The sequence below is a fragment of the Pyrus communis genome, chromosome 10, assembly GCF_041283825.1.
Source record: "Pyrus communis isolate YQ-2024b chromosome 10, ASM4128382v1, whole genome shotgun sequence".
NCBI lineage: Eukaryota > Viridiplantae > Streptophyta > Magnoliopsida > Rosales > Rosaceae > Pyrus > Pyrus communis.
The window spans coordinates 20,679,814-20,691,896 of NC_142574.1; the positions used below are offsets into that span (position 1 = coordinate 20,679,814).

The window sequence follows — 12,083 nt, forward strand, 5'->3', positions numbered from 1 at the left end:
CACACATCACGGAGTCACAATTTTACACACACAAAAATTACAGAGATCTGCGAAGACGACGACGGCGAAGAAGAAGAAGAAGAAGAAGTATATATATTTGTATTAATTATTATTTAATTTAATTTGAATTACTTAAATTGATGTCTCGAGCTCAAAACCACGAGTTTCAAGAATGGTGGAACAAGCAGAGACAGACCAACCACGACCTCCTCCTCTCCTCCGATGAATCCAGCCAACTCCTCACCGTCGATATCCACAGCCCCCGCCCCGATCGTACGGTCGGAAAAGACCGGTCCCGGAGCGCCCGCCAGTTGTCCTGGGTCTGCCGCCTCAAATTCCAGCAAATCGCCGCCTCCCTCGCCTCCGTGGCCAACTCCTTCCTCGTCCTTCTCCGGACCGCCAATCGCCGCGTCACCTCCCCCGATTCGCCCGCCGACTCGGCCTCCTCCCGCCTCTACCGCGCGATCAAAGTTTTCCTGATCGTCGTGCTGCTGCTGCTCTGTTTTGAGCTCGTGGCTTACTTCAAGGGATGGCATTTCAGTCCGCCGTCCGTGAGATCGGGGGAGCTGGCGGAGCTCGTGTACGCCAATTGGCTCCACGTTCGAGTCAATTACTTGGCGCCGCCGCTTCAGAGCTTCACCAATGTCTGCATCGTGCTCTTCCTGATTCAGTCGGTGGATCGCGTCGTTTTGGTGCTCGGATGCTTCTGGATCAAGTTTCGGAGAGTCAAGCCCAAGGCGGTCATGGAGTACAAAACGACGACGTCGCCTTCGTCGTCCAATGTGGAGGAGGGAAATGCTGAGAAAGTTAATTTGGAGGATTATCCGATGGTGTTGCTGCAGATTCCTATGTGCAATGAGAGGGAGGTAAGATGATGTAGGTTTCTCGTCCCTGAAACGACACCGTTTCGATTTTCTTTGTTGTGCTTCAGTTGTGTTTTTAGCCATGTAAGTTAGAATCAAGCTTCAATTTTTATCCTTTTTTGATACAATTCATGAGCTAGAAAGTCCCTTCATATTGTTAGATGTTAAAAATAAGAACTTGGCATCATTTGTTACCGTTTCAGATATAATGCTGCATTGATAGGCGAAAAGTATTTCGCATGCTCTCCGTAGAAACCCCTTTGTCACTCATTTGGGTACTGATATGTGCTCGTATTGGGTAATGAACAGGTTTACCATCAATCAATTGCCGCGGTTTGTATTCAGGACTGGCCGAATGAGAGAATGCTTGTACAGGTTTTGGACGATTCTGATGATATAGAGGTTCAACAACTTATTAAGGCAGAAGTAAACAAGTGGCAACAACGGGGTGTTCCCATATTGTACAGACATCGGCTTATACGCACAGGGTATAAGGCAGGGAATCTGAAATCTGCTATGAGCTGCGATTATGTTAAAAATTATGAATTTGTGGCCATATTTGATTCAGATTTTCAGCCGGAACCTGAATTCTTGAAGAAAACCATTCCTTATTTCAAGGTAACTTTTCAATCCCTACTAGACCACACTATTCTGATAAACAGTTGAATGTTTCGGATAAATATAGGGTTTACGTACATAGAATGGGACCATTCATTACATCTCAGCTTATGTAAATGATTATGCTCACAATACTTGAAAAACAGTGTATATATATCCATGTTTTCTGCATCCACTAAGTCATGGTTTACAATCTTCTTTAATGATGTCCAAAGTATGCAATTAGGAGCTCGCCATCATTCTCAGGCTCATACTTTGACACTTTGGTATTGGTCATCATATCTGGGTTGCCTGAATATTTCAATCACACACATGGCATATGCATATCATATGTTTTTTTAATAACCTGATCCGTATCTCATTTTCATACACCACAACTGTAAGCAAAAATATCAGTTTATGTCCAACTTAGCTCTTCTTGTAATAATGTCGCCAATGTGGGGCAGTGGGAATACTAACTACCTCTTGACCTGGGATTATGTAGTTTTCAATTTCGTCGCCTGGGCTTGTTGTTTACTGGACTGAAAATTGGTTTTATATTTGTCTTGAAGGGGAATGATGATCTAGGATTGGTCCAGACAAGGTGGTCTTTTGTAAACAAGGATGAGAACTTGCTTACTAGACTACAGAATATAAACTTATCTTTCCACTTTGAGGTTGAACAACAGGTCAATGGTGTGTTTATCAACTTCTTTGGTTTTAACGGTACAGCTGGTGTGTGGAGGATTAAGGCCCTTGAGGATTGCGGTGGTTGGTTGGAACGAACGACCGTCGAGGACATGGATGTTGCAGTTCGCGCTCATCTGTGTGGGTGGAAGTTCATATATCTGAATGATGTCAAGGTGTGTGTAGTTTTCACGGTCGGAGTTTGTTTGCACAATATGAAACTTGTATTGTTTGCTGAACTTGCTGCTTTTGCAGTGCGTTTGTGAACTTCCAGAGTCCTACGGTGCATACAAGAAACAGCAACATCGCTGGCATTCTGGTCCAATGCAGTTATTCCGCATGTGTTTCTTTGACATACTCCGTTCAAAGGTATAGAAGTTCATTTTCTGTTAATTATTTTATTAGAACAGTATGAAAAAAGAGACCTCAGAATTATAACAAAAAGAGACTCGCGTGGTCATCTAAATCTCGTCAGGAATTATCTGGCTGTTTAATATAAGGGTTCTTTCCAATTTAAGTACACATGAATGTAACCTTTAGTATTTTCATATTCCAGGTGAGTGTGACCAAGAAAGCGAATTTGATATTTCTCTTCTTCCTCCTGCGGAAGCTCATACTGCCGTTTTATTCATTCACTCTATTTTGCATCATTCTTCCACTGACAATGTTCCTGCCAGAAGCTCAGCTACCAGCATGGGTTGTTTGTTATGTTCCCGGAATTATGTCTGTCTTGAATATTCTTCCTGCACCACGTTTATTCCCATTTATCGTCCCCTACCTTCTGTTTGAGAATACCATGTCAGTGACCAAATTTAATGCCATGATATCAGGATTGTTTCAGTTTGGGAGTTCTTATGAGTGGATAGTGACAAAGAAACTGGGAAGATCATCGGAAACAGATCTAATTGCTTTTGAAAGGGGGTCTGTGCCTCTGGTGCCAACTACCGGTCTTCATAGGTCAGCCTCAGAATCGGGGCTTGAGGAGCTGACTAAGCTAGAGACAACTAAAAAAAGTGGGAAAAAGAGAAGAAACCGTTTATACAGAAAAGAACTTGTAATTGCCTTTGTACTATTGACTGCTTCAGCAAGAAGCTTGCTCTCTGCCCAAGGAATTCACTTCTACTTCCTACTGTTTCAAGGGATCACCTTTCTAGTAGTTGGTCTTGATTTGATAGGAGAGCAGGTGAGTTAACTTCCGAGCAATGCCTTTGAGTAGTGTTGAGCTCTTCCCCGGAATGTCCCATGGGGTGCGTGCAGGTCATTTTGATCGGAGCTTTGAAGTCTATCTCGAGCACACTGATGAAAGGGCTGTCACTTTTAGTACCCTGCTGTTTCTGGCGGTCGGCTCCCCAAATGTAAGCAACCCTGTCGGTTCTTACACGTATTGTAGACCATAACCACAGTTTCTTCATGCAAAACTGTATGTACCATTGTTGCTGTTGTGAAGCGACATTTATTGAAAGTTGTCTCATTGATTTAGGCAAGGGGAAAAGACCCTCAATATAATTTGTAGAAGTGGATTCATTGGCTCGTCCGATTTGTAGGCAAATTGTTAGATCATCACATTTGTTATTCTTTATTTTTGTTGTAAACAAATTGTGTATGATATAATAGGCGTTGCGTTATCTGTTTGAAATTTTGTTTCCAGACTTCTTGTACTACTTCCAGTGTGAAACACTGAATAAAAATGCTATCACCTCAGGCTTTCTAATCAATGCCGCGAATTGCGCCACGCATCAGCTCAGTGTATGTTGTATGGCTCTTAAAACGACCTCAACTCCGTCTTTCTCCACCTCCGGTAACAATGGAGGCAATCGAACATCTCATCTACTCATCTCCTAACCCACCACCACACCCCACCCACAATTTCTGATGACCAAATTCCGGTTACACGGGAGGCAAAGAATTCCGGTAATGGAGGCACAATCAAACATCTGACCTACTCATTTCCCGATCGACTGATCCCGCTTGGTGAACGGCATTCTTCCAAGCAAAGTACTACCCTCTTTGTACATGCCATTTTGGGACAGAGAACGAGACGCGGATGGGCAAAGCATGTCAAAATTCATCAAGTTCATCGTAATTATGTAAAATCTCCCGGAAAAATGTTATGAGCTAAAATAATAGATTCTATCCGAAGCAATATAAGTTAGAGCAGGTGCTTAATTTGGGGGAGAATGCCCTTAATACTCTTGAAAATTACCAATAAAATCCCATGTCCACAATCCAGGTGAAGAAAGCAAATCAATTACAACTTTGTGCCAAGACCGAGTAGTCCTACAGCTCATAAAACTAGGGATTTACTCCTTAATGACACAATATGAAGTCGAGGGGCGATGCAATCCCTTTATGCCATGCTGTCTACGCTCATGGGTTCGGCATCTTTAGCTGCTTCTTTCTGCGGAGCCAAAAAACATGAACCACCAAACGACATCAGACGTTTAAACCCTGAAAGCACGAAAAGAAAAAAAACACCACTAGGTGACCAGAAGGATGCTTACATTGCTATCAGGAGACTCTGACTTAGTCAATTTGGCAAACATGTTGCCGTAGAACTTGGCCTCTTTTTTATTGTATTCTTTCATCTTCTCCTTCAGTGTCTTGTACTCCAGCTTCACATCCCTGTTTCAACAAAGAATCAATGCGTAAGCATTTTCACTTCTCAAAGAAACAAATTGAGAGCGGGAACGGGAATCCAGACACAAGGTGCACAAACCTGTTGTTAGGGTCTATTTCAAGAGCTTTCTTGATGTCAAGCTCAGCCAAATCCAAATCTGCCAGCTGAATATATGCCTGAGCCCTTCGGTACAGAGCCTTCACATTCCTACCCTCAAGTTCCAACACCTGTGTACATATCGACAGTTGGTCACTGTAAAAGCCAACAATAAACAGGGGAGTTGCAAGCATTTCATAAATTCATATTCCAAACCTTGGTGCACAATTTTTCAGCCTGTTTATAATCTTTCAGCTTCAGCTTGCAAGCTGCATCGTTAAGATTGCAAGCAACCTTCAACACCTTGGCCTGTTTTTTCTCCTCTTCACCAAAGCTGGTATCGTAGTCAATGTACTTCACAGCCTGCATGGAATAAGGTAAGCTTCAGTAAGCATAAGAACAAATGACAAACCATCAGATTCTTGAGCCAATATGTTTTTCATCCTACCTTCTCATATCTCTTGGAAGCTCTTGCATATTTACCCGCCTTAAACAAAGCATTCCCTTCTTCCTTCTTCTTACCCGCAGCTTCAATTTTTTCCTCAGTATTCATATCCCATGATTCCTTATCCTGAGGGTCGTAAAGACTCAAAAATTGTTAGAAAACAAAACACTATCACAATAATTTGATACCAAGGGATACATGGTGCACAATGTAATCTGAGCGGCATTATCAACCTACCTTCTCAAAAGATACAAGCTCAACCTCATAGTTGACAGTTGAATTAGGAGGTACCACAGCCAACTCCTGCTGGGACTCCAAGGAGCCAAATGCATACTCTGGTGCAATAGTCAGGAGTGCTACCTCACCCTTCTTCATTGTCCGTACAGCTCTATCAAGCCCGTCAATCACTTGCTCTGTCCAATACAAACAATGGTTCAGCACCACTGAAGGCCAAATACACAAAGAAATGTAAACAAAAGCACGCAAGTATACCTTCATCTGTCTTAAACTCGAACAGGTCTTCTCCTTCAACATGACCTTTCTTCAAAAATTCCTTCCCATCTTGCAGCTTCCCAGTCAATTTCACTACCAGACAAAATCAAGGAACGATTTAATAAAATTCTAACATGCTATAGATTGCAAGGTACTCATCCCAATGAACAAATACTTACATTTAACAACAGCCCCTTCATTTGGACGCTCATATCCCTCCCCTTCTTTCAAGATCTTCTTAATAACCTTCTTATCATCTGTCACTTCAGACACAGTTCTCCATGATACCAACTCTAAAGTGATATGAAGAGTTGTGTTTGGAGGAACTGCACCCTCAGAGCCAGAGGCAGGCTTTCCCTTGTCCCCATATCCATCTGTAACCAACATAAAGGTAAGATATACGTTTTTAACTATTGTTATTTTCGAATTTCAATAAAATAAGTATGATGGCTCAAGGCAACTCACATTGTGGTTTCACCGTTAATAGTACCTTCTCCCCCTTCTTCATTGTTTTAACAGCCTTTGATATTGCAGGACAGAAGTAACCTAATTACAATAATTAGAAGATAACAAGTCCATTAAACAGCCAAATTCTCTATTAAAAAATAAAACAAATGAATTGATATATAACATGAGAAAGGATACCATCTTTGACAGTGAATTCCACAGCTTGATATTTTGCAACAAGTGTTTTATCTTCAAGCTGCGCCTCAAAATTAACTGCATAACAAACAGGGAGGGAACGAAGTTAACAAACAAAGGCAACAGATAGTGCACGAGCAAACAACAACAAATGTCAAAGAGAAGCTTTTACCTATAACTTCATCGAGGTCTTTTGGGTTCTCCCACTTTTCTCCTTCTTTCAGGATCTTCTTGATTATACCACCATCCTTGCATATGTCATTGATACTGGTCCACGATAGCAATTCAACATCAAATTGCAATGTAGCGCTGGGTGGGATCGTTGGAGGTGATCCAGACTCGCCATAAGCCAACTCAGGGGGAATGGTAAAAAGGGCATCCTCACCCTTCTTCATTGTTCTAATACCTTCATCCCATCCCTTAATCACTTGCCCTGCACCACAGCATCACAAGATTCACTCAGTAAGAGAGAGCTTACCCTGAACGATGATCTTATAATATCATACGATCCAAAAAAAAAAATTTGATAAAGCAAGCTTAACAAGGAACATCATATTGAAGATCAATGCTACTACTGAAACACAATTCCATGTTTTTACCAGATTAAAAAGGGGGGACCTGTAACGGGGATGCCACTGTAATTGTATCCCATACTGATCACGCAATGCCACATGCCTTAACTTTTGCACATGACATTGAGTGATTAGTTTGAGATACCATCGCAGTGAAAACCCCGTTGCATGAAAGTTTTCCCCAATCAAAGATATGCCTCTACTTGTCATCACTTCTACTAAAATTGCATCGGTATATGCTAACAATAAAATTCAAGTCCAAAGGAACTGTACATTTGTGCAAAACTAACACACCAACTAATCCGAATCAGCCAAAAACTTAATCAAGTACATAAATTTCATCAGATTGAAGCTGAAACAATACCAAAAAGCCCTCACCTTGTCCGAGAGTGAACTTGAACGGTGTGCCCCTGTCCCGGCTCGAATCGAACTTAGTCCCGTCCAGCAATGTCCCAGTATAATGAACTACAACCCACAAAAACCCCCAATCAATCCCAATCCAAAAGCACCAAAAACAATTCCAAAAATCCAAAATTTCCAAAAAAAACAGATAAAAGCGCCAACCTTCGACCTCGTCGCCATTCTTGGGGTTGTCCCAGCCTTCGCCTTCCTTGAGGAGTTTCTTCTTCAAGCCCTGGTTGCCGATCTCCTTCTCCTCGCCGACCTTGAGTGCCGGCCCCTCACCGGGGAGATCGAAGTCCTCGTTCATCTCCTCCGCCGCCGGCATGTCGAAGTCCTCGTCCATTTTCTCGAGAAGGCGAGATGATAAATTCAACGGTTTCGACTGCGTATTACAAGATTCTGAGATTGAAGAAAATTGGGTAAGTGTGAGAGTGAGGAAGACGAGGCTTTTATGGTGTGAACTTTTCGAGTTCTAGAGCCTTCCGCAAGGGTTTTGGGTTGCAGCGCGAGACTTGTGAGATGATTTGGTGCTTTGTCGATTTGTTGCTAATCATGCTCCGGTGTTTAATCTGACGGCTCGGATTAATCATTCAGCGTGGACATGTCCTCCTATTTATGGGATAGAATTTTCTGAGCGCCGGGTATTTAAGTGTTACTTTACACGTGCTTTTTATTTCTCACACAGTTTTTATTAATTTTTGTCATTAATTTTTTTTAATTCATTTAAATTAATAGTTAAAAAATTAAAAAGATGTATGAGACGTAGAAATGACACACCCTTTAATTTTCATAATTGTTTAAATCTTCTACTTTTATTTGCAATCATTCAGAGCTTGTTTGGTACTCTACTTGAATCCAACTTTTTAAACTCAAAATTAATTTTCAGGTTTTAGGCTTTAAAAACTTGTTTGGTAAGATTATTTTAAAAAACTGAACTCAAAACTAACTAAAAAATATATTTTATTCTCTAAAAACATAAAAAAATAAGTTTTTAGAGTTTTAAAATTGAAACTCACTCCTTTTTTTTTTTTCTCTCCCTCCTCCCCTCTCACTCCAAATATGTCTTTCTCTTTTCTTCTCTCTTCTCTTTTTTTCTTTCTTTTTTTTACTTTTTTCGTCTCTCCTCCAATTTATTCTCTTCATTCTCTCATTTATTTCTCTCACTCATCTTCCTCTCTATCTCGTTCGATCCCCTCTCTTCTTTCTCTTTTCTTCAATCATCTCTTACTTTCTTTTCTCTTTTCTCATCTTTCTCCATCTCCTGCGACCCTCTTTTTAGATCTCTTTGTCTAGTTTAGTCATAAGATTTAAAATTTTTAAATTGCAAAATCAATCAAGTTTTTAAATCCCAACGGTTACTTATAAATTTTTTCCATAAATACTAAATTTTTTCTTTTCTTACAACACCATGTTCTATACAATCTTTTATTTTCTCATTCCTATTTTGTTTGTGCTTACAAAAATGGCATTTCCATCGAAGGTGGAGTCGAAGCCGGAACCGCATGGTCGACCGCGGAAGATGTTTTCTTGGGTGGGCGTTGGAAAGTCATTACCCATTGTCCAATTATGGGCAATGAGCAAAGGTGTGCTAATATATGGAAGAAAATTCATAAAGATTATGTCAGTCGATATGGCAATAGTCGTAAGGAAGGCGCACTTACTTGTGGGATGAAAGTTTTGAGTTTTGCATTAGGCAAATAGAGAGACGCTCATACGAAAGCGGCGGAAAATTATCAAAGTGGCACAAATCTTGGGGATCAGGTAACAATTTTCTATTTCTTTTTATTAGAACATAATTTTATTTTTTAAGAGAATAACTTTTTTTTTTTTCCACTTTATTTGTTTTACTTGATGCAAGTAAACAGTTGGTACTTAATTTTGAGCAAATCCACCAGAGGTTCAACCATTACGAATGTTGGGAAGTTGTGAAAAATTGTCCAAAATACCGAATTATTAAGAATGCTTCCAATGTTATTTCAAACAGGACGTTGCTACATGATTCACCGAAGAAGGAATTGCCAATGGGGTCCCCAGTTGAAGTGGAGTCACTGGGCTAAACTTCCCAACCAAGGCCAATTGGGAAAAAGCAGCTAGAGCAAGAAGGAATAGGGGTGACAATCCCCCTAGTTCAAGTGCATAATTCTTGGAACAAATTGTTCTACAAGGAGAGAGAAATATGGAGAGATAAAGGCTAAAGAGATGAGGTTGACAAGGAGAGAGATGCATTTTATAAAAGTCAAGTTGAGGATGCAGTGCAACTTGAAATTGATAAAAGTGATCGGGAATCATGTCCTTCAAGGTTGATAACAACGCACTTTTGAACACACAAGCATTTTGGAGGCAGCATCGAAGGGAAGTGACAAGGAGAATAAATCTTTTAAAGATGTACCACAAGGCTTGCCCTTTAATTTGAGAATAAAATTTAATTTTAATTATTCCATTCATTTATTAAAAGAAACATAATTGAACAAAGCGTTTTTATTAAACATAATTCAACAAAGCTTAAAAAAAAAGCCTAGCACCATAATTCAAGAAGAAGGCATTAATAAAAACAACATGATTCAAGAAACCATTAAAAAAAAGAACAACATAATTGAACTAAGCATAAATCAAAGGATAATTCAAGCTCCGTAATTTTCTTTCAACCTCCAATCGTATTCTAAAACAATCTCATATGTTTAATAATTACTAAATAATTGAATAATACATTAAAATAAATCATTATAAATAGTAACAGTCATGTTAGTTACTTTGCACAATGAACGGAAAGTGGATATTAACAGTCATGACAGTTTACTATTTAAGTAAATAATAAATGTCATAAGTATAGTCCTAGATCCAAATTAGGAATGACAACGGTTCGGTTTGGGGACGGAAATGCTATATCCATCCCCATAACTACGAAAATTAACCATATCCATAACCGTAAATTAACCATTGGGAATTATCCATAACCATATCCACCGGGTAACGGATTTTCAATCGGTTATCGGTTATATTCATCTTTGTCAAAAAAAAAAATTATATTCATCTAATTAACGCATTATAAATTTTAGTAGATACTAATTCCGTCATTAAATAGCAACATCCAATTACAAAAAACATAACAATATATTTGAAGTTGTTCATGATAACATGCACCAATTTCTTGACAGTGAGACTCTTGAAGAAAGATGAATCTGATAAACTTGTAACATTTGATAATTGATATACAAAATGATTGAATGAATTAATTTGGTTGAGTATAACAATAAGAATATTGAATTGATGAGGTTGTTGGTATGCCCCCATGCATGGTGTTTGGTGCATAATAAAGATAGTATAGGGTTTGATGCATGCATAATGAATTAGTATAGGGAGTAAATTGAATAAAATTATATTATATATCATATATATATATATATAATATTCGGGTCGGATTCGGGGATGGATATGGATTGGGAATCCCTATAACCATATCCAAAACCATAACCGAATAAAGTTCACGATTTTTCCCCATATCCATACTATATCCGAATTTTCATATCCAAATCCAATCCATTCAGACGATTATCCACGGTTATCGGGTTTAACGGTTAGAATTGCCATCCCTAATCCAAATCCACTAAACTCGTTTACTAATCCCTAATCAAAATGAGGGGAATTGAATTGAGGAGGAATTGGATTAATGGAGAATTAAAATGGGGTGGAATCAGAATCAGATTCTTGTTGAAACAGTTTACTAAAATTTCTTGGAATCGGAGTAGGAATCATATTTATTTATATAAGCTGTTTACTTCAATACATGAATCGGAATGAAAACTAATGTAATTACTAAATTGCCCATATTCCAAGTGTATAGTTTTTATATTTTTGATATATATATTTTTTTTAATAAAACTTTGTGAAAAATCTGTAATATGAGTTTGTACGGTTTACCAATTTTTTTTTTTTGAAATGTCAAGAAGATATTTGTGTAGTTAATATTAAAAAAGCCAACTGAGAGCCCTCCTTGCTCTGCTTCCCCATCCCTCAATTATTTCTCTTCCTCCTGAAGCCCAAACTGCACCCCGTCGCTCAATTCTTTTCAGCCTCCCTTCGTCTTCTTGCTCCCTTTTGATTCTTCTTGTTCTCTTCTGATTCTTCTTCCCCATTTGCCAATTGTTTTTTCTTTCTCGTGAAGACCGTACCACACCCCATTCCCCAATTCTTTTCAGCTTCTCCATCTCTTTTCTCCATCTTCTTCTTCTTCTTCCTCCCTTCTGATTTTTCTTCTCCTTTGATATTGGTCACTGCCCACAGAGACACAGAGAAGTAGAGAAAGAGGTGGAAGGGAGACGAGATGAGGGTATTTTGGGTAGGAAAAGGGGATTCAAGATAGAGGCTTTCTCCCGAAATTCAAATCCCACCTATTGTTCGAGAGACCGGTTCCCCATATTAGATGGGTCCCACATACATTTCATTCACTCAAGTGCTGGTAAACACTTGAATAACCGGAGAGGAGTGTAATTCCCATTACTCTTGTCCTACCTACTCCCCTTACGTAAACGAACCATAAGCACGAATCAAAGGACAATTCAAGCTTCGTAATTTTCTTTCAATCTCCAATTGTATTCTAAAACAATCTCATGTGTTTAATAATTACTAAATAATTGAATTATACATTAAAATAAATTATTATAAATAGTAAC

The 12,083-nt window shown here is 39.1% G+C and overlaps 2 protein-coding genes across 2 annotated transcripts; one reads left to right on the plus strand and one right to left on the minus strand.

The window, feature by feature from the left end:
• Positions 1-3,783, plus strand: LOC137727763 (putative xyloglucan glycosyltransferase 6). Its single transcript, XM_068466579.2, has 5 exons — positions 1-866; positions 1,173-1,481; positions 2,033-2,323; positions 2,403-2,516; positions 2,704-3,783. Exons 1-5 carry the CDS (start codon positions 141-143, stop codon positions 3,337-3,339), a joined length of 2,076 nt encoding a protein of 691 aa, XP_068322680.2. The 5' UTR covers positions 1-140; the 3' UTR covers positions 3,340-3,783.
• A 530-nt stretch (positions 3,784-4,313) lies between these two features.
• Positions 4,314-8,030, minus strand: LOC137727764 (peptidyl-prolyl cis-trans isomerase FKBP62). Its single transcript, XM_068466581.2, has 13 exons — positions 7,576-8,030; positions 7,390-7,476; positions 6,612-6,872; positions 6,443-6,517; positions 6,263-6,343; positions 5,977-6,171; positions 5,798-5,890; positions 5,543-5,718; positions 5,309-5,431; positions 5,077-5,223; positions 4,864-4,991; positions 4,649-4,769; positions 4,314-4,545 (listed from the first exon to the last, which is right to left on the minus strand). The coding sequence occupies exons 1-13, from the start codon at positions 7,754-7,756 to the stop codon at positions 4,495-4,497; spliced, it is 1,719 nt and encodes a 572-aa protein (XP_068322682.2). The 5' UTR covers positions 7,757-8,030; the 3' UTR covers positions 4,314-4,494.
• Positions 8,031-12,083: the final 4,053 nt, after the last annotated feature.